The following is a 26,623-nucleotide window of genomic DNA, read 5'->3' as shown; positions in this document are numbered from 1 at the left end:
CTAATAGTTTTCATAAATCACTAGCTACAAAAAGTTGAACCAGTATAGTTCTACATCTCTTACTTGTGTAACATGTTCAGTATCGAAGAAAAAGAAGGCATCTACTTTTAAGAAGTAGAGTAGTATTATATCGAATGCAGTTACCCTTAGCAATGAATGGCTTTAAGACCTGTCCTCTACCCCCATTCCATCAAAAACAGAACTATCTGGATTCTCACTAACGTTAAATTTAAAAAGACAATAAATGGAAATTTAGAAGATTTTACATTTCTGCATTTTTTAAGGTTTTTAAAAAATATATATTTATCTTGTGATTCTACACAGTATTATATACATTAAAAAAAAAAAAAAAAGAAGAAAACCAAAGTGAAAAATACTCCATTAACTTGGACTGTAACTTATAGAAACTCGAATATTCTTCACTCACAGCTAACAGTAGTCGTGGTGATCCTGGGCTAAACCATCTCTGAAAGATCACATAGTGAGATCCTAAGATTAATTCACCTCATATAGGGTCAATGAACTCAAAACACACAGAATGTATGGTTTTGGTGCATTTCATAGTGAACCACCAAAGAGAAACATTTTCTTCAAAACATACAGTAAAAATTGATGTTCAAATGAAGCCCCAATGGCACTGTGGCTTTCTGAAATATTTTCTGAAAGACAGATTATATCGTTTTTATGTTAACTGTCAATGTTCCAGTTCTTTGAGAATTAACAATTGATTTATCCTAATAGCGATTTACTACATCTGGAGGCAAGAGATGACTTAATGAATGATTTCTAGTTTAGCTTGTTATTTTGGTGAGGGGAGAGGATTCGTGTTTCTCTGACTCATCAGTCCAAAAAATGGTTAGCCCAGAAGACAGAAGTGTGGAGAGTTCCGTCAGCATCACTGGTCCACAGCATGTGAGCTGGTAAGGCTTCTTAGTAAAACATGGCTAACTGCTTACAGAGCTAAACAGGAAGACGTCTGCTGGCAAAAGGAAAAAGAACACCCCAGAGGAGCTCAGCAGACTTAGAAGTATCCTGACAAATAGATGGCAATGTTTTTATGAAAGCTGTTCAAGAGACGGCTACTGAGGCGGCACCCGAATGGTGCCAAGAGAAAATGCAGAATGAAGTGAAAAATAAAAAAGATGACATTAATGTGGAGATGCCCATGAAAAGAAACAGAGCCCTGTGGACCAGTGTGGATGGACCAAAGGCGCAGGGAGTGGAGGGAAAGAAAAGCGAAAGCCGTAAGTAAGGCAGCTGAGGATTGGGTCTGGCACACCCTACAACTTGAAAATACCACATGGAACAGATTTGGGATTTGAATATATTGATTTCTGCTTTCTCCAAATGAAAACAATTTATTTCCACATTTTAAGTTGGCTCTTTTCTTCAATTTGAGTACAATGCAACTCAAGTTTCCTTTAGGAACTTGAATAAAGTATTTTCCTTTTGATAAATATACTGACTTATGAGATTGCTGTCCAATATTCAGGATTATCGAACATCAAAATTCTGTCAAATATTACCAAGTTGTTCTTACAACTTGGTCAAATATTACTGAGTTGTTCTTACAACTTGGTAATTATAGTTGGTAGATATAAAATGAAGTATGTTATATTGATAAATACGAGATAACTCAGATTTTAAAATATAATGTCATTGGGTCTTCTGAACAAGTTATTTGGGGTTTTCATTTAAGTCAGAATAAGATATTTTATAAATAAAAAATATTTAGAATGCTTTCATTAATTTAAAACAAAATAACATAAAATCACTTGTACTACTACTTCGTTTTGTTACAAGAGGGAAGTTTAGCAAGACAAGAAGAGTAAATGAAAATATCTTTCTGAAGTACTAAAATTTAAGATGAGACCATCATATTAATAAGGCTATTTTCTTATAAGGTTTCAAATGTTATCTGAATTCAAGAGTATTAAGGATTTAAATATTAAATTCATAACAACTTTTCATTTCATAGCTAATCATTCTGCTTAGGTCTTAACTGTGCCACAACTTGAGACACCTATCAATAGAACATTATCAATGGAACACATAATGATTCAGGATATACAGTTAGATTAAATGTACAAGACTTTAAAATATAAAAGATACAGATAAGTCCTTCCGGTGAATAAAATGTGAACTTTCTACACAGTAAAGTGTAGAATGAAAAATTAATCAGCCAATTATTTCCATAACGGAGGCAAACTTTTCTCAATTGTATGATAAACACCCTATCTTCTTTGGCAGGTGAATTTGAAAACAAAGGCTTCATAATATGACTTACCTCTGAATCAGAATCCTTACTAGAGCGCTGAGAGAGTTCGGGTACACTTAAGTTGTGTGGCGATAATTCCACACTCTCCTGAGACTGTGAAGACCAAGCCACTTCATGTGATGGATGAGTCTGATCACCTGACTCATCACTTTTTACCGGAGATCCATCAGTTATCTCCTTATTCTCAGGCACGGAGGTGAGGGAATCACCCTCCCTGTGGAACTGCTGCAGTGCTGTGCCTGGAGAGGGGCTCGGAGTTCTTGAAAAATCTCCAAGACTTCCAGACCAACTAAAACAACTTCTCAGTGTCCCCAGAGTGGGTGGTGAAATGGTCCTTGTGAATTTGCTGGTCTTAAAAGACTGAGCCTCTTCATCAGCAGTCACAGTTACATCATCTAGAATATGATCACTTGAATTATGTGCTACATTCATATCAACCAGCTTCTTGTCACCTAGACACTCTGATTCACTTAGACTGGTGTCTTTATCGGGGACAGCCGTTTCATCTAGAGGCTGGCTGCTTGCTTTCTTTGATACACAGTCCACAGAATCCAGAGAATTGCAAAAAAACCTAACAGGAAAAACAACAGAAAGAATGCATAAATGCTTTAGAGTTTGCTTACAAGGTGATATAAGATTCAGAAGATAGCTGGGCCAATTTCTTAAAAACAAAAAAAGTCTCATAAATACATAATTTCACAAATAAAGGCAAAATTGATTTTGAAAGTTCAATTTTGATGATGCCAACACCCACACATTTCGAAATTTATTTATACGATTAATTTTTTGGGTTTTCTAAAAGCAGTCGTCTACATATCCACATATTTGGAACTTGGGTATTTTATCCATTCCTAGTCTTTCCCCTAAGTTTTTGAATTCCAAGACTCTAAGCTCCTTGAGGACAGCTACTGTCCATGCCTTTGTATCTTCCATAGCACCTGAAACAGTGGCTAACACATGGCTGACAGCCAAATACTTGAATAAATATGGAAATATGCAACAGAAAGGACAATTTACAATTATGGTTTCATATTTTGTAGAAAGCAAAATGAAAAAAAATTAGTAATTTAACCCTCATCTTAGCTTAATTCCTAGTAGCAAACCATCTAGGAACTCGTAGCAGTTTTTTTTTTAATATACCCTATAAACTTCTATACTATTTTAAATGTTAAGGTTAAAAGTTTCAAATCTATCATTAAATTCTACATTATTAAAGAGTTATTACTCATGTAGCAGCTTTAATACAAAGGAAAGAAAGATCAGTATCATTATTGGAGAGGATGTATTCAAGAGTTTTGAGGTTTAAAAATAAAATCTTAGAGTACATGATCAAATAAATACGAAACTTAAAGAGAATTTACCTCCTCTATAAGCATTATTGAGTTCAAGCCCAAGATATAAGCAGAATATTTACCAAATGCTGGAGAGTAAAAATCCTCTCTATTCTTTCATCAAATCCTTAAGCTGAGGTATGTGGGTACAGGTCAGAAAGAAGCAGTATATGGAAGGAAACGTCTTACTAGGTTTTTCATTGATCAGCTCCTAGATCTGATCACGTAATTCATTTTTAAGTAAACAATAACCTTTATGGTATCCAAATATTCTTTCATGTATTATTTCATGGGGAAGAGAATTGACAGTGCCCAAGTTTACAAAACTAATAAGCTAGAAAACAGGATGAAAACCCAGAACCTCTCCCAGGTCATGGCTGCTTCTTCCCAATTAGCCTATGGTATTAATTCACTGATATTAGCCTATGGTATTAATTCACTGATATTTATATTTCTAAGTCTCAAAAGATAAAATGTCATGTTTCTAAAGTATCTATATGATAATGTAAAAGAAGATTAAAACAGACTTCCAAAAAAGTGGGCGGATTGGAGACAATCTTTTGCATATTTAATTCCTCCTGTTGCATTACATTAAGAAGAACGGAGTGGTAGTGAATACTTGCAAATACATTAATGCTGGGCACTGCGCCGGGCATTAGACACACGTAGCTTCCACCAGTCTTAGGAACAGCCCTACGTATACGATCACCCACAGTTTATACACAAAGAAATGGGGTCAGGGAAGTTAAATGGGATGTGAAAGATCACACAACTAATTACGCATAGGTGACAGTGAGACTCCCAGTCCAGGGTTACCAAATCGTGTGCTCCTTTCACTCCACCATGTCAACTATGTTTAGAAATCTTTCCGCTCATCAGTGCTAACTACACAGCCACAGCCCTGGGACTTTCTTAACCTCTCTGAGCCTCAATTTCTTACTCCGAAGAACATAACACCAACCCTGAATATCTCACACTGTTGTGAGGAATAAGAGAACATATAAAATAAGCTTGAAAATCAGCTAAGAAGGTTAATTTAATAATATCTCGTTATTATTAGATGTTGCTACATAACCCAGATCAGAAAATTACACATCAAAGACTTACTCCCAATTATATTTCACAGAAAGCTGATGGAGGAAAAACTACTTCTCCAAGCATTTAATGCACCCTCTGAACAATTTATTAGTGACACATCTAACTAAACTACATAAAGCAGCTATGTACAGCTTCAAATGGAGATTTCATGAAGCTTCTACAAGGACTAAACAGAAGAGCCCTGCAGAGACACATAAGCACGACTCTCATTAGCTGTCTCCAGGGAAGAGTTAAACACTAAGAGGCAGGAAAGGGAAATTCTAGTTTCACCCAAGTGGAAAAATGAAACACAAGTTCCAGAAATTTCTCCAAGTGAAAAGTCAATTCTCTAGAACTTATTAATCAGCATAAATCATCTAGAACCCTCTTTTTCATCTTCCACGCCTACTTTTTCATCATTCTACTGCTAACAAGCACCTTTAATGAGGGTAACTAGCAAAGGAAGAACCAAAATGATCATGTAATTGTATTCGGAATGTTTCCTTGAGAAGAGTTGATGGGAGAAGGGCTTGAAACATCACCTACAGCGAGACTTAGGGGTTACCAGAAGTTCATTCTTTCATTGTCAACAACCACCATCATGGTTAGACAAAACTGGCTGCAGCCTGGTTCGTTCAACTTGGAAAATAAAACATATTCAAAGTCTTCTAGAAGAATGCAGGAGCCGATAAATTTTCTTAGAGTTAGTATATCATGCCAAAATAACATCTGACACTTAAATTTCCTGTTTCTGGTTTGGTACCACCATCCAGGCAATAAAATAAGTTTTCCATTGATGTTTATCATGTATCAGGAACTGTTTCAGGCACTTCCGTTATGGTAATAATTTAATCCCCTCAAAGACCCTGAGGTTGTTTTAGTTGTTAGCCCCATTTTTTAACAAGAGGAACCAAAGCACCCAGAAGTTAACTTGTCCAAATCAAACATCCTATGACTAAAGAGGACAGGATTCAAATTCAGGTAGTCTAACCCCAGGGCCCCAATTCCTCACCTGAAGTTATACCAACTCTTCAAATTCCTATCATCGCTGCAGCCTACCCAATTTTCCCACCCTGCTCTGGCCCTCTAGAATCCATTTTTGTGTGCTCAGAGTGGTCTGTCTAAAGCAGGAATTGGGTCACACCCTTCCGTGACTAAAACCCTCTAAAGGCTAAAAGCTCCCATCACCTCTAAAGGCTAAAAGTTCCTGAGCTGGGTTTACAGGCCTTCCAAGAACTGGCCTGCTACCTATTTCTGCCCCTCCATCATCCTTTGCCAGCCCAGTGATAAGGCTCTGCTCCTGTGCCCTACATGCTGCTCACCGCCATGCCTCTGCCCACTGGGAAGGTGTCTGACTCATTCTTGGTCTGCTTCACCCCATCAGTCATTTAAACTGAGGTAACGGCACCCAACACTTGTCCCTTCCCTCTTACCCTTCCCAACCCGACTTAGCATTAGGTGCTCCTTTAATGCCCTCAAAACACCTTACACATGCTTTTTTCATTGCACTTACCACACTGTATGAAAAGATTTTGTTTATGGACCTATTTTTCCAACTACACTATCAGTTTCTCAACAATAAAAACTATGTCTCTCATTTTGGTAACCCAACACCTAGCACTTTATCAAGTTCTCATCTTAGTCATCTGTATTTAAATACATTTCTAGCAATACTTTGCAAAATTATATTTAGCTTTCAAAGAAACAAAAAAGTACAAAGAAGTAGGGACTCCCCAAAAGAACAGAATTTCCCTAATGCAAAAGGTAATAAGGTCTACAATTCTTATTTTGGTTCTGTAGAAAGATATTACAAAAGTAATAGAAATTCAAGGGAAATGCTCATTATTTAGGTCTGAACTAAGGCAATACATGATAAAAACTGTAATTGGATTAGCAAGGTTCTACCCCCACTAGATTAAATGATTAAGACAATTAAAATAAATATCAATAGAGTACATAATACAATAGACAAACAACACTCTGTAGATATGTAACTATACCTGCTTCTGGTCCCTGGAACCACAACTGCACCACTTTCTTTATTTTTCCTCTGTAAAAACGTTGCAAATTTGTTTCTTGTCGTAGGTGGTGTGTTTAAGCTGTTTTTAACAGTAGTTCCCTCTACCAGGCCAGGAGTAAATATTTCGGAAGAGTTCAATGATTTACTACCTTCACAGCTATTTTTCTTGGTCTTCTTTGTCAATGAAAGAGAATATTGACTCAACAGATCATCTTCTGACAGCTCTTCTAAATAAAAACAAAACAACCGCTAAATCTTTATTTCATATATAGTTAGAGATTTGGCCTTAACTCACAGTCCATGTCCCATTGTCCTAAGAATGAAGTCTTTTTTTTTTTTTTTTAACTATGCCTCAGAAAAGGAAATCCAAGGATAACTTAAACAAACAAACAAACAAACAAACATAAACAAACAAAAAAACCCACAATTCTCTTAGCTGTACTTTACAATTTCACAAATTAGCTAAGACTTAATGTCAATTATTTGTACGATTTTATGTGAAATTACCCAAACCGAAATTCCAGGACACAACAAATTCTGCAAGGCTATATACTCATTATACAAAAGGTTTAATTTTGACTGTTAAAAAAAAAAAAAAAAAAAAGGCATTTTGACATGTAAATGTATCATTAATTTAATGTTTGATTTAAAAAACGTTCCGGTAAAACCAGAAGCTACCTATACACACAATTTATGTGACAGGGTTTTTGAGGTATATGTGATTGTCATGTAGTCAGAAGTAGTTTGTGCTGTAGCTCTGATCCTTATCTCCTAGCTATGGAGCCCTGCTAGACTGCTGGGTGGCAAATGTATTCTATGGTATTAGAACAAATCATAAGACTAAATAATGAAAAAGGCTGAGATAGGCAAGGACAGAGATAGCACTAAGGAGTTTTAAATTAGTTCAACTAATTCTCAGTCTGAACAGCTTCCACTCATGTAGGAATAAATGCTCATTACTCTAAGAAGCCAGTGAAATGGTTGGGGGCATCAAAATACTAGAGACAAGAAGACGACACCTCAAATTTTAAAATGTATATATTTTTAAAAAGCTATCGATCAGTAAACTTAATTTTGGCTCCTGGAAAAAGCCTAAATCTTTTTATTATGCAGGGAATTGTGAGCCCTTACAGAAGAGGAAAAAAACAAATATTGCAGGAACCCCAACAAGGCTTCTCCAAGAAGCCCTGCCAGACTAACCTCATTTTCTTTTTGTGAGAAGCTCTAGCCCAGCTAGGCAGGGGAATTCTATCGATTTATCACACTTTGAACTGAGCAAGACACTTCAGTGTCTCTCATATTATCTGAGTGGGCAATATATAACAAAATGTATCGTATATTAGTTACGTGGGTTTACAGCAAGCTGAACAGCCCTGAAAGACTATTGGCAATTAGTCTGAAAGGAGGTCTGCCTCTATCTAGTGCTTTAAATTTCTGCACTCACTGATTCGGTTACATGTTAAATTAAGCAAACACATTTTAACCAAATGTGTTTGACTTTAAGACACATGGAAACATACTTCTCAAATTTCCAGCTAACACAGACAACACCCATATATTAAAAGATAAAGATTCAAAAAAGAAAAATAAAATTAGTGGGCAGAACAATGGATTAAAATGAATTCAGATTACTTCAACAGGAATAATTTAGCCCACGTTTAAGTTTAAAGTATTAACTGTACCATTACAATAACTGGTATTTTGATCATGAACTCAGTAGCAAAATGATAAGAATGCCAATAAAAGCTACCACGATAAAAGCACAGTCTTTGGATGACACACTGAAATGGTGCCACCATTCTAAAAATTTACTGTGCTCTATGGTAAGCAGATCACATCTCAACACTCACTCACTGTAATAGTTATACAATTATTAAAAACCTTTGTAGCCAAAGCAGAACCTGGAATAGACAAGGAACTTTTAGCTTAGAAAAGAAATTTAGGAAGGTCACAATGGCTGTCTCTAAATATATGAAGGGCTCTCACATAAAAGAGGGGTTCAATATACTCTGTTTTCTTGTTTTTGTGTTTGTGTGTATACCCAGGGGACAACATTCATTGATAAGTTGTAGTTTACATAAGCTGACTTAGTCTGACATAGAGAACTTTAATATAATAATGAGCACTCTACTTAAAAAGAATAGTCTATCTTGATGGTAGCAGAAGGGAAGGAAGGAACTAAACATATGGCATACTGCTATGGACCAGGGGCTTTTATGTCATCTTATACAAAAATTTGTGAAAGAAGCAATGTTGTTCCCATCTCAGAAGAGGAAACAAAGGCTCAGAGATAGCATGATGAGAATTATTTAGGTTCATAAGGAATCAGGGCATTTTGGCCAAACATGTATAACCTATACCTAAATATAAAAAAATAAAAGCATGAACTAAAAAGTTTGCAAAGGGTTTTGTTTTGTTTTTGCTTTAGTCTTTTGTTCATTCATGTAGATGTTTGAGGGAAAGTAGAGAAAAGGAATAGATTATAATTATTCTTTCTATTTCTAAACATGTTCTATGGTGAAAACAAAACAAAACTTTTCCCAATACCTAGTATTTCATTATCAGCACTTCTGTTCAACATTATACTGGAGGTTCCAGCAGGCAAGAAAAAGAAATAAAAGGCATCCAGGCTGAAAAAGGAGAAGCAAGAAGGTCTTAACTTGCAGGTGATATAATTGTTTATAGAAAAAATCCTATGGGGTCTACAAAAGAGATACTAAAACTAATACATGAATTTAGCAAGGTTGCAGAATACAAGATTAATATACAAAAATCAATGATGTTTCTATATACTAGTAATGACCAACTAGAAATCAAAGTAAAACTATCATTTACAATAGCATCAAAACTCTGACATTTAGGGATAAATTTGACAATAGCTGTGCAAGCCTGGTGCAGTGAAAACTACAAAGCACTGCTGAAGACTTAAGTAAGTAGATGAGAAAACTCAATATTGTTCAGATCTCAATTCTCCCCATAATACCCGACACATTCAACTAAGTCCCGATCAAAATCACAGCAGGCTTTTTTTCTTTTTTTTAAAGAAATTGACAGTTGATTCTGAGATTTATATAGAAATGTAAAGAACACAGAATAGGCAAAACAACTTTTCAAAAGAACTTAGGGGACTTACACTACTCGATTTCAAGATTGACTATAAAGCTACAGTAATCAAGATAGTGTGTCTGGCATAAAGAAAAGAGACCAATGATACAGAATAACACTTCAGAAACAGACCCACACATACAGGGTCAAATGATTGTCAACAAGCGTGCCAAGGCAATTCAATAGGGAAAGGATTATCTTTGAAACAATCGGTGCTGGGGCAACTTAATTGCCATACACAAAAAAAGGCAACCTTGATCCTTACCTCATACCATATAAAAAGCTCAATCAAAATGGATCATAGGCCTAAATGTAAGAGTTAAAACTAAAAAACTTCTAGAAGAAAACGGGAGAAAATCTTAGAGACCTTGGGTTTGGCAAAGATTTCTTAAATGTGACTGATACTCACTAGCACTTCACAAAAACGAAATACATACCACTTCTTGGTCTTTTCACAATGGACGACTTCCTTGGAAGATTTAACCCTTTAGTACTAATTACTTGTTCAATGCCCAGAGTATGTGGATTTTCCTTTGATCTTGTAGCATTTGGAGCAATATCCAGCTTAGTTCTAGGACAATAATTCTTATACCAAATACTATTTGATGACTTTTGACATGTTTTGTCATTCCAACTATGACTTCTTGATTGGACAGGCTAAAACAGTAAAAGGAAAAAATACTACTTGAAGAAAAATAGTCAATTTATTTCACTCTGTGTCAACATAAATTATAAAAAAATAATTAAATTACCCTTAAAAAAACAGCTTTTTTGCTGAACTATCTGGCCTCTAATAACATTTTCTACTTTTCCAGTCCTATACTTTCCTTTACATGTCTTATATTCTTAGGCTTGTTTCTCTTCTAATTAGGGTCAAGTGACCTTGTTAGCTCATTTCTAAGAAATGAAAAATAACCTTCCTAAGATGAATGGTGCAAGAAATGAGAGTACAATTGAAGAAATGTGGACAGAAAATAAGTACTTTTAAAATTTGAGTCCTATTTCAATATACAATATTAATTAAATAATCATCTGGCAAAAATCATTTATATACCTTTTTTTATATATATACCTTTTATAAAGCACCTGAAAGTTAAAACTATAAAATTATTAAAGTAATCAACTATCCCACCTCTCGAAATGGGTTGACTTCAAATCAAAACAATCTAATTTACAAAACATTAGTTTTTATTACACCCACACTTGGTGCCATCTTTACTGGACAGCATGGAGAAACAGAGCTACTATGTACGGCCTACACTGAATCTTACATAAAACTTTCTCTGAGAAAGGGCTTTTTGACCGTTAGTATTGGCGTATTTACCACAGTTATTCAATGAGTGTCGCTGAATTTATTCAATGACATTCATTGAATGAATGTCAGTTCCATGATCTCTTTCATTCTCTCAGACTAGAAAACCTGGATAATAAGCTGGCTTGCTTTCACTGCTAAGTCCTGTTGTTTCTATTAGTTGTCTTTCTGGTTGACAGTTTCTAGTTTCTCACAGCTTCCAGTCCAATCCAGGCCTTTCTACCCTTGCTCACTGATTCAGTCCTTTACTAAGCTTTTATTAAGGATTATACAAATATATGGTGCCGGAAGGAGAACTGACTCTGCGTGGTGAGCACACAATGTGATTTATAGATGATGTGTTACAGAATTGTACACCTGAAATCTATGTAACTTTACTAACAATTGTCACCCCAATAAACATTAAAAAAAAGAGGATCGTAACAAACATAGATTAGCTAGGTGTTCTGTGTTCTGGAGTGCAATATATATTTAATCCTTGCTTATAAGGACTTAGCAATGAAAAAAGATCATAAAACACTGTCTTTATGAAGATTACATTCTTTGGGGAAGAATCAGAAAATAAACCAGAGACATAAATTATGTGGTAGTTTTTAAGTGCTAAAAAGAAAAAAGAGAACTGTTATAAAGGAAAGCTGATAAGAAATGAAGTTTGTTTTTGACTGTAGATAGATTTAAGGTTACAGGAAATCATTTGTAAAGATTCAAGAGATATTTAGAATTAAGTGGCTGGTACATAGACTAGAGATTGGGTTAGAATAAATATGAACATAAAAGAGAGAATGGTGGGAAAGTGTATTTTAAGGGACATATACAATTGGGAAAAAGAAGAAAACAGGAAAGGGCTTAAATGAGCGGGCATGCTCATTAAATATTTGCTAAATTGTGAATGAGTGAAAAACCAGCTTGTACTCCCAACAATACCAAATGCCAGAGGCTGAATAGGGTAAGATGAGAAAAAAGGCATCAAATGCTTGGTATATTCAAATAAAATGTTCAAGTCTAAAGGTTTGATAATATATAACATGGTCACCTTTTAAGGAAGTTGACCAGTATTCTAAGAGATATAATTTCTCCACATCAAGTTGTTTTTTCAATCTATACTCTGTACAGTGCCCAGATACTGAAATGCTTAAAAGATGTTTACTAAATGAAGATTTGCCTTTATCACAGTTCCTGAGGCACAACTTTTTACACATTGTTTGTGGGAAACGAGTAAACTCATCATATCGCCTCTAGTTGGAACCGGCAAAAATTTTGCAAAGTAAATAAATAGAGACCTCTTTTTAAACTAAAACACTGAAAGTTTCATAGAAAAATATCAAATAGATCGAAAGATATGAATATTTTACGGAAAGTCTAATTTTGGCGAGAAAATGTCAGAAAAGCCCCACGTTACGACGCGATTTGGCGGGAAAATGCCCGCTTACAAAGTGTTTAGAAAGAAGTCATTAAAATGTTACCATAGCGGTGTCTGGATTATAGTCATCAATCTGTTCAAAAGTATTTATATCTTTATTTCCAAGGGCTATTTGAAGAGCTACAGAATCATCAACATACCTAGGTTGGTAAGATTAAGGAAAAATGCTTTTTATTAACAACCAAACAAAGGATACTATCTTCAGATACGAAAGTGTATTCTATTGCCACAGAACATTTTCAGGTTCATGACTTCAATGGACCCCACTTAGTCCTACATTCGGCATTACTGAAACCACAGCATAGTCACTCATCCGTTTGTCACTGCAGGAGTCGGCAGTTTTCTGCAGCAAAGCCCCAAGTCATCACTTACTCCCCTCCAAGGGAGATGGAAAGTCCCGGCCACCACCTGGGTGACTCAGGGCTGTGTGTCGCCCTGCGTGTGTGTGGCCAGTGGCCGTGGGAAGGGCATCCTCAGCTGGAATGCTCATGCCCACAGGCTCCCCCTAACAAACCGAGCTTGCTTGTCACGAGTGTTTCTCTTAAGCGCTGCCTTTGGAATATGTACTTTAAGTAACTGACACGGGATGTGTTTCTATCAAGTCAATCTAAGTAATTAGCAAGTTATAATGAATGAGCCTCAGATTTATAAACAAAAAACTGCTCTGACTTTTCACTAGTATGGTAGTTAAAATTACAAAATACAGATTTCCCTATAAAAAAGAAAGCAAAACAATTTGCAAGCTTTTTACTGAATGTCTCACTAAAAACATCACCATAAATATGTGGGACAAGTGCAAAATTCTACCACTCTGGTTCAGAAAGGATACCGCCCAGCATAGCTTAGTGTTTCAGGATCAATGTCGTCTTCATAGGCATTCAAAGGGATGAGTTTCCTTCTGATGGGATCAAAAACTAGCTGATAAAGGAAGGTATTGTTGGCCCGAATAAATCCTTGGATGTAATCTTCTGGCACTGTTATATTCATCTTGAGATAATGTCCAATTTTCTTGATAATCTAATAATGGATGTAAAAAATATTTACAAGTTATCTCCAAATAAAGAATAGGGAATTATTATCTCTAAGACCAATTGGTTTACATTAGAGGAGGGTGAGGAGAAACAGAAAAAGCAATTGCTTGTATCTACCTTAAAACCTCTCCCAGCAAGCACAGCCATGTCAAATAACTTAAAATTTTAAGTGATACGTATTTTCTTTGGTTTTTCTATTATTAATCCAAAGAATGAAAAATTCAGTTACACATCAAGTTTACATTCCTAAGGGTAATTTTAAGATACATTCTTTATCCTCCAAGTCCCTTTCATTCAGAAACCAAAAATAAACAACACACAAAACTTGAAAATTTAAAAAGACACAAGTCTTCTTACATCGTTATTTTTAAAATGAAGCTGACATTCTAACTCCTGTTAGAGTTATGGATGATTAAAGCTGGGAGTGGTTTTAAATAGTTTATACTAAACTCACAGATGAAGAAGGGAAGTCTCAGAGACAGGAAGTGATCCTGGAGTCACCGGCTAGTTAGGATATGTTACTCTATTCCCATCTCTGCCACTATGTCCAACCCAGAGATCTCTCCCTCACAGGGCACCCCCTCAGCCCCGAGGACTCACACACTGTACTCTTGGGAACAGAAAATGGGATCTTCGCTCTGCAAACTCTGAGGGCTTTAGAGAACTACCCAAGGGGGCAGAAAATGAGCTTCTTTAATGCATGCTGATTTTTTTTTTTTAAGGTAAAGACATCAGAGAAATTACATGGCAGTGATGTAAGGTAACTCAGAATTTTCCAGAGGATCCATGACACATGATATTGCATTAGATTGCATGAAGAAGTAGACACTCGTATGAGAATCCAGCTGTCTCCTATTAAGCCACATGAAAGAGAGTTACATAAATGTGTAATTCCTCTCATAATTTTCATTTGTTTTAGAAGACACGGCTTTTTTCATAAAAATATGCTGCTATTTATGTTAACATGTAATTAATTTTAAGTGAATTAATAAATATTGAATTTTTGTTTTAATTTCTGGTTTGGTAAATGTCTATAGCTGTAACTCATATAAACAAAATTACTGCCCCAAAGAGCCTTTAAGAGTGAAATGGGATCCTGAGACCAAAAAGTCTGAGAACCACTACTATTGAGTAACAGGACAGAAATCAAAAGGCGGTACATTTTAACATTAACCTTACCCTAGAATATCTTAAATATCCCTTAGGTCTCTTTATATTACCCTTCATTTAAAAAATCACTACTATCCTTGTGTCAATTGCTGAAAACATGGTTTATCAAAAGCCAAGTTCTAGGGCCGGCCCGGTGGCTCAGGCTGTTGGAGCTCCATGCTCCTAACTCTGAAAGGTTCCCTATTCGATTCCCACATGGGCCAGTGGGCTCTCAACCACAACGTTGCCAGTTCGGATTCCTCGAGTCCCGCATGGGATGGTGGGCAGCGCCCCCTGCAACTAAGATTGAACACGGCACCTTGAGTTGAGCTGCCGCTGAGCTCCCGGATAGCTCAGTTGGTTGGAGTGCATTCTCTCACCCACAAGGCTGCCGGTTCGATTCCCACAAGGGATGGTGGGCTGCGCCTCCTGCAACTCTAAATGGCAACTGGACCTGGAGCTGAGCTGCGCCCTCCACAACTAAGACTGAAAGGACAACAACTTGACTTGGAAAAAAGCCCTGGAAGTACACACTGTTCCCCTTCCCCAATAAAATCTTAAAAACAAAACAAAAGTTGAAAACAAAAACAAAAAATCCAACAAAACAAAAAAGAAAAGCTCTAGTGTTTTAGTCATTTTCTCCTCTCAGTGACATTTTATTGGTTATTGACATAATGGAATGCTTAAAATCCATATTGTGAGTGTTTCATCTATTATTTAAGACATGTTTCAGAAATTGAATATGACACTTGGTAAATTCCTCTCACCTTTACAATATCTGGATTATTGGCTAGTCGTAGCACTTTGCAGGCCTTTGCTAATCCAATCCCACGCAGTGATGGGAGGTAGTCACAGCCTGAAAGAATACACATGTAACGGAACTTCTCTTCTGTGAACACATCCCCAAGCTGTTTGCACATTCCCAGCCGAGCCTGATCAATTTCGAGTCCATTTCCAAACTGGTCCATTTTTAAAATCACCTTCAGAAGGAAGGGAAATTGTTAACGCCAACGAGGGCCACTTTTATTTTTCATTATCTAATTCATTGCAATATTTCTAAGGAATCTTTTTTGTTCTTCATAACAACGAAAGAGGTGAGATAGGTAGGTCGGTTAACTACTGTCAAATTTGCAAATAAATTAAACGAAGCATCGGCTGTGACTCTGACATAAGGAATACCCTTTCTGTACCTCTTTACTTTCCACTTATATAACAGGGTTGTCATGGTGATCAAATAGCAATTCATACAAAAAGCATTTACCCCTTACCTTCCACTGTTACATTTTTAAAAGTAACCCCTTTTCTTATTCTTAAAGTAATATGTGTTTTTTGTAAAACCTTTGGAAAATATAGACATTCAGGAAGAATAAAATGGAAGGTTCCCAAAATCTCTCCTCTATCACTATTACCCAGCATTAACTTTTTACATAGATCCTTCATCTATAAAATATACAGATGATATAAATAACAGAGATATTAACAAAAATGAGATCATCCTATACTTTTGTATCTTAATTCTACCCCTTAATATATCATAAAATTTTCCATTAAACAGTTTTATACAGAATTATAAAGAACTACAGAGCATCCCATAATTCGGTACATTAATTTACCTAACCTAATTGAAAAATACAAAGCATGTAAGTTATCATTAAAATATAAGACCAGCAAATCTACATTCCAAAGAATTTGGACAAAACAACAACAAAACACTCTAACCTTAAGGGCTTACTCTGTAAAAGCACCCAGATTATGCAAATGTAAAGCAGCAAAACACTCCGTTTCATTTTAAATAGAATAATTATTAACACTGAAAGTAGACATTAATTGCAGGGACTAAATATTCCTGTAGAGGAAAAAGTTTGGTTCCTCGATTTACACTGTGTAAGCACCTTTTTACAGCCAAAAGCAAGGAGATCGGAGTCCTCTGTAATTATGGCTTGTACGATCCCAGCTTTATTAAGATAGGCCAGCTGTGCATCCGCTTCATAGGGCGCCACGAGACAATCTACTCCCTGAGACCGGGCAGCCTGTGAGAGAGATCAGTCAATCGGCAGAACTGCATCTGGAAAGAACTAAACAGCTTCCTGTTTCAAACCCATTCTATTACCAGCCTCAGCATGCACATGCTAATGTTATTTTCAGAAATCACTTCTTTTGAAGTATGTTTTTCTACTTTTAGTCTTAGCATATATTGAATTAATCAATATAGACACTAAGAATTAAAAAAAAAATCAATTTATAAATTTGGAGAAAAGAAATACTGCTCTGCATTCAGATGAGGGGAAAGAAACTACAAGCTATAAAATTTAATTATTTCAGGTTATAGAGAACTTCCACCTCAAGAATGGTTATGTTCCAAAAGTATATAAGACATTTGTTTGGAGCTTTGAATATATTTTCCCCATAAAAATAACAGGTTCTCTTGTTAGACTACAAAAGTCTCTCTGACATTGTGTTGATAAAAATACAGAATCTAATCACTATATTTATTTTTCCATTTTTTTATTAAGTGGTTTGAACACAGTCCTGAAAAGGGGATGTGAGGGCCAGGATTGTGGGCACGTGGACACAAATATTCACGGTGATTAAAAAAAAGATGCTTCTCGGCAGAGCAGATTAAGTAGCCTAGGAGTCTATAGAGCTCCTGAGTCAGCGAGGCTGGTTCAACAGATCTCTGCCGGCAGGTCATTCAAGAGTGAAGGTGACATTGAGTGGGGTGGGACTGAACCTCCAGGAATGTATCCCTTCCATCTCCAAGGGACAATATGCTGACAGAGATTATCTAAGTGCCTTATCTAAAAAGGCAGAGCTTTGCTTATTCCTTAGGATTTCTCCCTAGGAAATTGCTGACCTCCTCTATCTAACCATACTCTTCCCTTCTTCCTCTGACATCTGCCCTCTTCTGGAGGTGAGGCCTATGGTAATTTTCCTCCCTTCATTTCCTTGCTCTCTAACAAACAACTTATAATCAGCTTAAATTAACTTAGCCATTTGTTACTTTGGCTATATTTCTTATTTAGCTTACCTTAATTACTTTGTGGGCCATAGCATGTGTGATATTGATAGAACGGGTAAAACATTCTCTGGCTTCTGAGACTTTCCCTTCACGAAGAAGCTGCTTTCCCTTCAGAAGATTGGCTTGCCGTCTTCTGCAAGGGCAAAAAATTAAAAGGCTGAGCCAAGAAACCATAATAAAATTATAATTCAAGAAATTTTCCTATAATAAAAAAAGTTGGACTCATTTGAAAGTGCATTACAGGTCCTTGAGAATATTAACCCAGATCCATTGAGCTTCTAGGCAAAAAGAACAAATGATTTATAATACACACTCACACAAGCTTATCATCAGGCTTTTCCACAGTAATACTTTATGTTAAAAGAAAATGAATTTATTAAGACACTTGAGCAAATGTGAGTGAGGGCTTTTACACCATCAAAGCTAATTTTTAAGTATAAAGGATACAACTTTATTAACATACAATGAACTAGAGGAATACTGTTTCTGTGAAATCTACTGCAGAACAAGCTTCAGAAAAACCGAAATATAACATGAGAGACACTGACATAAGGGCTGTTAATAGCCATGAAATATATGGGAATTTGTAGAATCAAGACTAAATAAGGGTTAAACAGGGAGAGGGCAGTAGCTATGTGCTCTGACAATGTAGTACGACTATTTTTACAATGGGTATAGAGAGCACATATGAAAGAAAGAAAAAAAGAGAAATTGTAACTTTTTCAATAATCATATTGGTAGTGGCAGCATTAATGTTTTATTCTGAATCTAGTATTGAATATAATGTGGGAGAAAATAAATGAGTACAGGTTTCGTTTTCTGCAGTTTCAGTTACCTGTAGACTGAAAATATTACATGGAGAATTTCAGAAATAACAAATTAATAAGTTTTAAATTGTGCACCATTCTGTGTAATTAAATCTCACACCATCTTGCTCCATCCTGCCCAGGATGTGAATTATCCCTTTGGCCCGTGTATCTACTTCACTTCATTTATCACATAGGCATTGTATCATCTCCCATCATCACAAGAAGGGTGAGTACAGCACAATAAGAAATTTTGAAAGAGACCCCATTCACATTACTTTATTATAGTATGTTGTTATAATTGTTCTGTTTCTTTATGAGTTATTGTTGTTAATCTCTTACTATCCCTAATTTATAAATTAAACTTTACCATTGGTATATCTGTACAGGAGAAAACATAGTATAATACAGGTTGGTTCTATAGGGGTTTTAGGCATCCACTAGGGTCTTGAATCTATCACCTGTGGATAAGGGGGAACTACTGTTATTATAAGATATTCTAACTTTATAATCCCCTGTACCCTTAAAAACAAGGATTCTCAGCATGGAAGTAAGGAGGTACAGATGCAATACAGAAGTAAGTAAAAACTCTGTAGCCTGCATTTGAATTGGAAATATCAAACTGAACTCAATGAGGGTCTCTTTTTTCTTTAAGTAAATGTGCAGACACATGTACACACACACATTCCCTAATTTTACTTTTAGACTGGGCTCCACAGATGAAGAGATTTGTGGAAAAGGATTGTAAATGCCCTTCTCACTGCTAAAGAGGCACAGAGAAAGCTGATCTTACAGCGATAAGACAGAAAGAGCACTCACGTTAGAGACAGACAGCTGAAACACTTTTTCTTAGCCATTCTTGAAATGAGCAAGAGAAAATTAATAACTATCTGTGATTAGAATTAATACCATGGTGGGGACACCAGGTGATATGGTTATGAACTAATCCCTTAGCCCACTGGTTTAGGGTTGTCACTAATCCTTTTAGAACTAAACAGGATCTAATTAACATTTTACTAAAAGCAAATTTAATAAACTGTGTATTATTTATATTGTAATGTGGGCTCAATCTCAGTTAATCTTTTAATAAGCTTTATAAAGTTCTGACTTTAAGAATCAGAGCACTCTATGTTGAAAAACCTAGGCCTGGAGAACTCTTTCTAACTGATTCAAGGCCAGAGAGGGCAAAATCAGATAAGCAGCACACCTCGCAAAACGCTCCCTCAGCGAGGCTTACTTCTATTTGGGTATGATTCACACTACCTTTGACAGCTAAGCCCAGTGCTCTTTCCTACACAACACAATGACTCCCGGACCTAAAAACTAATACAGGGGAAAAAGAAGACCTAAACGTGGTGGAATAGTGGCTTAATTAAAATACAGAATTCTTTATCTATTGTAAAATGAGTAGATTCTGTTAAGCTAAACACGAATAATGAAATTTCTACTATAACTACTAAAAGAACAGAATGCATCATTTTTCAACTGGAAATAAGAGATAACATGGTAAGGGTGGTAAACACAATCAATGTGTAAGGCAAGCAGTAGGAGTTATCCCCAAACAAACAAACACGAAAAAACAAAAGAGAGAGCGGGACAAACATAAAACATCAAGAGAAATGATAAATCAAAATATATTAGTAATTAATGATCAATGTAAAAGGAATAAAATTTTCCATTTAAGATGATTAAAATGGCAAAGACTGACAGAATGGATAAAAACAAATACAGTGTTGTATTCTTTTTAAGTGACAAACCTAAAAAACAATGACATAGTAAAGCTGAAGGTAAAAAGAAAAAGACATCAGGAACATACAAAAGAAAGCTGTTATGACTATACTAATATCAGACAGAACAGACTCCAGAACAAAAAAGCATAACTAAGTCACTACATATTGTTTCAATTCACCACAACTGAAAACAACAGATTTTAAACTTCAATGCAACCAATATAATAGCTTCAAATTAAACACAGCAGAAAAATGGACGTGACTGCAAGGTAATTAACACGTTGAGTACGGCGGGGTTTAAATCCCTCATACCCCTCTGTTCCAGCAGGTTTTTAAAAGAAACTACTTTAAAATGCATTCTTCTCTTTAAAGCGTAAATGCTTCTATGTCATTTATTATTTTTCTGTGGAATTTTTTAGGATTTACTCACCTATGATGTTAGTAATCCCTCCTGGTGTGATACTGCAGAAAGCAGCTTCCTTTGTTATTAACAAAACACAAATAATTCAATAAAATGTGCAAAGTAAAAAGAGTCAACAGTAAAAACGAGAATTCTCGTTATCCGTCCTTAACGCATGGCTCAGAAAAAAATGAAGATTCTCGTGATCCGTACGCAACGTGTTAACAAATCTACTCTATAGTGAAATTTTAACATACTTTTCTCAGTATTTGATGGATTAAGAAGACACACATAAAAAACCCAAAAACAAACAAACAAACAAACACAAAACAGTAAAGATATGGAAGATTAGAACAACACAATCAATAAGTTTGATTTACTGGGCAGACAAAATCTTCCACTCAATAACTGGAGAATGCACATTCTTTTCTAGCACATATGGAACATTTAAGGAAATTTGTGTATGTACTATGAAACAAGTCTCAACAAAGTAAAATTTTAAAAATTGGCATTATACAGACCACAGCATCAGACCTTAATGCAATTAAGTCAGAGATTAAACACACTCAACTTACTCTCTTCTAGATTTCTCTACTTCCTTTTTAGAAGGTAAAGTGCATCCGTCAAACACAAGAATAGGCTTGATCCCATGAGTCAGTAACATATTTACAAATTTCATACAAAATCCTACATACCTATGAAAATAAAGAAAATGCATTTAAGTGTTTTGCATCTTGTAAAATTTAGACTGGGGTTCAAATCCTGCGTTGGATCCTAATGAGCTACATGACATTCAATGGGTTACTTGACCCTCCAAGCCTTACTTTCTTCACCTGTAGATTAAAAAGCTTTGACATTCCTTCCAGTTCTAATATTTTATGGTTCTACATCTTACCGTTTTCCCTTTTTCTTTTCTTGGAAAAATTTCAAATCTATTAAAAAGTTGAAAGGACAGTACAATAAATACCTGAGTCCTCCAACAATACCATTATCACACCCAAGAAATTTAAAAGCAATAAAATATCATCTAATATACAGTCTATATTAAAATGTGTCCAATTGTCCCAATAATGTTTCTTATAATCAGTGGTGTCCTGGTAAATGTTCAACAACTAGTTCTGGGGTAGGGGTGCCTGATTTTAGCATTTGTCAATTTCCCTGATGTGAATATTTTACAAAGATGGCTACACTACACCCACATGGGGTCACTGAACGCTGAATTGGGAGATAGTGTATAGTAAATCTGTATAAATGGGCTCCAACACTGCACTGTTACATTTTTTCCCCCAGTCCAGGATTCAAACAAGGATACATTATTGCATTTAGTTTTTCATTCTGGCAAGGCAATGAATAAAAATAGCTACATTTACAGTTCCAATCATTTCATTAAAAAAGGACATTTTAACCCAAAATAGGAACAGAACGGCATAATCTTAAAAGGTAATTATTTAAATCTATTATATTTGTCTTAATGAAAGACTCACTACGCTGGACCTACATTGGTCTATAGGAAAATCATTGTGACCTACTGATTAAATATCATGTAAAAATAGGAGAAAACAAATATAAAATTGTAATGAATTTTAAAGAAAAAGTTTGTTTTTAACTAGACAGAATACAAACATCAGATACCTCGTGCCCTCATGTCGTATATTTCACAGACATCTTTCCAGGTCAGCACATATAGATCTACCATACTCTTTACAATGGTCACAAGGATTTATCATAAGCTTAACCAAATTCTCCGCTTAATATTCCCATCCAAAGGAGGACAAGAAAAGAAAAATAAATTCTATCAAATATATTTATTAGTTGCTATGGAGAAAAAAACTAAAATAACACAATACTTCGTTGAAAGTCCTGAAACTTTTTAGCTCAATAAACATTTACTGAACGCCTACTACATGGCAGATCCTGGGGAGTTCATTTCCGACATCACTAACAATAGAGGGTAGTCCCTGTATTTTGGACAACTTCCAATTCATCAAATATTTCTGAATCCTCAAGAATTATAAAAAACTAGACATAATGTTCTCCCCCCACGAAGAAATAGTCAAAGAAACACTGAAGATAGCAATGAAAAACTTGTAGTCTTCAAGTACGATTGCAATTGCTCCAATTTAGTGGTGGAAAAGAAATTGCTTTCAAAAAAATGGTAACAGCAGTTGGAGGGGCGGAAGCACCCGTGCTCCTTCAGATCCCACACATACTGTTCTAGGCAACTTTGGGTCAAAATAACTTGTTAGGCCTGAAAACCCCCAAATTCATCATTTAATAATGATTTTCCCCGTTTTCTTCTAGGAAACAAACAGGGTTAACGCATTTTACCAACTATCTATTGTGCTTAAGTCATATTAAGTAAGATCTGTGAGCGTTTCCTCTAGGAGATAAATTATATATTGTAAAAAAGAAAATACGTAATTAGTTTCCAAATCTCATGGCAGATCTCTGTCCTGAAATTGTGCTTGTTTTTCTAATGTTTCTCTTTAAAAATTAAAGAATATATTAATCTTGCGTCAAATGAGGTCACGGAGTTACAACTGGATGTCAACATGGCCCATCATTTTTGGCCCCAAGTGAAGGAAAAGGGAGTCAGAAATACCTTGCTCCTTTGAAACAAATGCCTTGCTTTGCTAAGGGCTTAGCAGTGTGTTGTCTGTACCCAAGACAGTAGGAGCCTGAAATCACGGCTTTTCAGAAATACTGTTAAAAAGTTTATCTTAGACAAAGAATAAAGGAGGGTCAGATATACCTGGTAGTCATAGACCTATAGGTCTTTGGTCTTTGTCCATCAGTGCTGATACTCTGGCCTACTTCAACTAAAAACTAGGCCTATATCACAGAGAGAAGTCATTCCCGATTTGGCAGTGTTCTAAAACACCCACTCTCACTTCTTGATGAATCTGATAACGCATGAAAATAACCCTTTGCTGAAAATAAGGCATTATAAGTCTCATTCTTATTTGGCAAAGAATTAATACAAGGTCCAAACTTACTTATCGGTAGGTTCACCTTTGGCTAGTTTTTCAGCACAAGCAATAGCTCCTTTGTGAAGCCAGCAATAGGTGTCCACAGCTACCACCTGCCCCTTATACTTCCTCACATGGATGGGTTCAGAAGCTTCTTTGATAAATTGCAGTAATCCTTGTATCCCCATCGTGCCAAGTTAACTACATGATATGCAAGGAAGAAGGAAAAACAGCAATATTTAAAGCAAAATATATTTAACCAAAAGTTTTAGAAAAAAAAAAAAAGGAGCTTGGAAACTGATATAGCAACTCTTACTGTTTAGATATTTGAGAATCGATACTCTTTAGTATTTTAATTGAGCACCTCCCGGTCAAATAATTTCCATAGTCTAGAATTTTTATACTAACCCCTAATATTATCTCTAATGCCACGTATCGTTCCATAATGTTTATTCTTTCCAAAGTGCTCTCCCACTTGGGACCATAATGTGTGTTCAAACCCCTTAACACAGTACTAGGCACACAGAGGTGCTAAAAAATGAGTTTCTATTCTCTACAAAATTGTGCATGCTATGGCATCACTTTTTTATAATACCTCTACATAGGTATTATAAAAGCCAACGTGCCAATCAGCACAGCAGTAGAAACTCAAAAGTTTGCAGGAAGGTAGGCATTTCAATGGAAAAATAAACATTTCAGCACAAATGCTTCAGCTTCCCACCCCTTTCCATCCAAATTGCAACCCCTAAGCCCTTTCCATATGGAAATTAAATCATGGAGCTGCCACAGTCCTTCCAGAAGCAACTACTCCCCACAACTCTTCATGAGGAAAAGGGAAAAACAGCAATGGGCACTGAGCAGTGCTTGACATTTCATAACAGAAATCTCTCCCACCAAACATTAACTTTGGGAGGAAGGGACAAAAGCAAGCACAAAAGTCAACCTTACCCTGTAGACACTGTATCCAGGCTCTGATGTTTTTGCCCTGCAATTCTCAACTTTCAGCAGTTGGCAGATTCTCCACTCCACTCCTAGGGACTGATTCACTAGTTGTGGAGTGAGGAGGGGGCTCCTGAAATTTTAAACACAGCAGGCAGTTTGGATGTAGGTGGTCCTCAAGCCACAGTTTGAGAAAAACAATTAGTCTCCTACCTCTCTGATAATGTCCCTAAAAAGAGTGTTCTTTCACACTGAGGAAAACTGACATAGTATACATTTCGTGAGACATGCTTCTTCTAAGCTAGGTAAATATCCTCGAATAAATATTTCCTCTTCAGCATAGTAAGAATGACTGAGTGCCACATGGCACATGTCATCTCAAGATGACCCAAGGCACCAGAGGTTGACAGTAACAGCAGCAACTTCACCACTTTATTCCTCTGTCTCACGGGGATGCGCAGGGGTGGCCCGCAAGCCCATTCCAGAAGACACGTTTCCTTTGACCTGCATGAAGGAAAAAATTTACTTGTCAACATTTAAAAGCTGGGACCTTGCATGCAAAAACTGGCCTGCTAGCTCCTGCAGAAAGATTAGAGGAGCCCGACCACAGAGGCCAGGTCCCGCCTGGAACTACCTGCAGGGAGCCCCAGACGCTTCCTCGGCTCAGGAACTGCGGCCCTAGCCTGGCCAAGCACGTTCCCTCGGGACCAAACACCGTCCCAACACCACGAACTCCACTCATCAGCGCCCCGCCACAGTCCTCGGGGCTTTGCTGCAGGGTGGGGAACACCACGTTAGATCTTCTCCTTCCCTTCATGAAAGACCCGGAATCCCGAGACTGGAACAGGGGGAACGTGCAGATCGACCCCGCGGAGACCGTTAGGAACCCACCCAAAGCCTCCGCACAGCCCGCTGCGCTCACTTTCCAGGAGGGGCTCTACCCGTTCGCTCGAGGGCAGCCAGGTGGGAGCTCTCAAACCTGTCCCCAACGCCTCCGATTCACTTGGGCCAGAGCACCGGAGGCGGACGCGACGAAACACACAGAGTCTGGAAACTGCAGAGCTCAAAGGGCCAGACCTTTCAATTTGCGCGGGATAACCCGCGTCCCGCCCAGCGGAAGTGACGTCAGAGCGCAATCCGCGCCGCCAGCTCCGCCTCCGGTGGCCTTTCCGAATGCCAGCCTTGGCAGATGCAGCCGTGGCCCGGGGCCCTGCGACTCGGGGCGTGGCTGCCGGCTGGAACCCCATGCAGCCTCTTGAAGGGGAGGAAGGAGCTGGGACTGACGGCCAACAGGGAACGCGTCCGGGAAGTTGGGCGTTTCGCTCTCGCCGGGCCTTCTGGGAGTTGTAGTTCTCTCCTGACTGCAGCCCCAGAGCTGGGCTGCTGAAGTTCAAAGAGCGCCCCCGCGCGATTGTGTTGAAGTTTTAAAACCTATGGGAAGATTCCAGGGATACAGGAGATGCTTCTTGTGTTATGATATAGTCTTTGGACCCTTCCTGTAGACCTTGGGAAGGGAGAGAGCGGGCGCTTAGTAATCTGAGAAATGACAAAGATTCTCTCCTTGACCAAACTCTAGCCAGGTGCCTCTCAACTAGGCGTCAACCTTGGCCTGTAAAGACTTGAATGAACACTAACACAGTTGAAGGCCACATCCCTAGGGTGACTCTAGACCCCTTTAAAGTGCCTGCCTGAGAAAAGGCTGCCAAGAGAAGGTGCTGTTTGTTCCAGCCAACACCCGAAGATAGGCTCATCTCCCAGGATCCGTAGGAGGGTAGGAACCTAAGTCCCATAAGCACCGCTGAGCAATACCAGGTGAGTCTTCCAACTCTTCCCTCCTGATTTTTTTTTTTTTTTTTTTTTAGCAAGAGAAAATGACCAAATTTAATTGCATACATATGTGTGGGAACTCTGCATACATGATAGAGTCAGAGACTCTGCCTACGTGAGTTCAAAGACAGAAAGGAAAAATGAGGGATACAGGACATTCTGAGTTAAGAATCATGTTGGGGCTTCAGAGGAGAGGGAACTTCATTGCAG

At 37.1% G+C, this 26,623-nt stretch overlaps 1 protein-coding gene across 8 annotated transcripts in view; it reads right to left on the bottom strand.

The window, feature by feature from the left end:
• The window catches only part of EXO1 (exonuclease 1), a 37,554-nt gene extending 11,181 nt beyond the window's left edge, over positions 1-26,373 (bottom strand). For 2 of the 8 annotated variants that reach the window (XM_074316792.2, XM_074316791.2), the window contains exons 1-12: positions 25,509-25,654; positions 24,596-25,090; positions 23,675-23,848; positions 21,254-21,373; positions 17,752-17,875; positions 16,616-16,753; positions 15,491-15,703; positions 13,373-13,560; positions 12,587-12,683; positions 10,249-10,468; positions 6,687-6,933; positions 2,288-2,849 (exon numbers count right to left, since the gene is read on the bottom strand). In XM_074316792.2, coding sequence (XP_074172893.2) covers positions 2,288-2,849; positions 6,687-6,933; positions 10,249-10,468; positions 12,587-12,683; positions 13,373-13,560; positions 15,491-15,703; positions 16,616-16,753; positions 17,752-17,875; positions 21,254-21,373; positions 23,675-23,835 — 2,070 coding nt within the window. In that variant the 5' untranslated portion in view covers positions 23,836-23,848; positions 24,596-25,090; positions 25,509-25,654. The other 6 variants (XM_088799105.1, XM_074316794.2, XM_088799104.1 and 3 more) reach the window with 6 other exon arrangements.
• Positions 26,374-26,623: the final 250 nt, after the last annotated feature.

The sequence above is a fragment of the Rhinolophus sinicus genome, chromosome 6 (assembly GCF_057876585.1).
Source record: "Rhinolophus sinicus isolate RSI-liver-muscle chromosome 6, RSI-T2T, whole genome shotgun sequence".
Classification (NCBI taxonomy): domain Eukaryota; kingdom Metazoa; phylum Chordata; class Mammalia; order Chiroptera; family Rhinolophidae; genus Rhinolophus; species Rhinolophus sinicus.
Note: the sequence above shows the minus strand (reverse complement) of the source record. Positions and strands in the feature narration are given on the sequence as shown.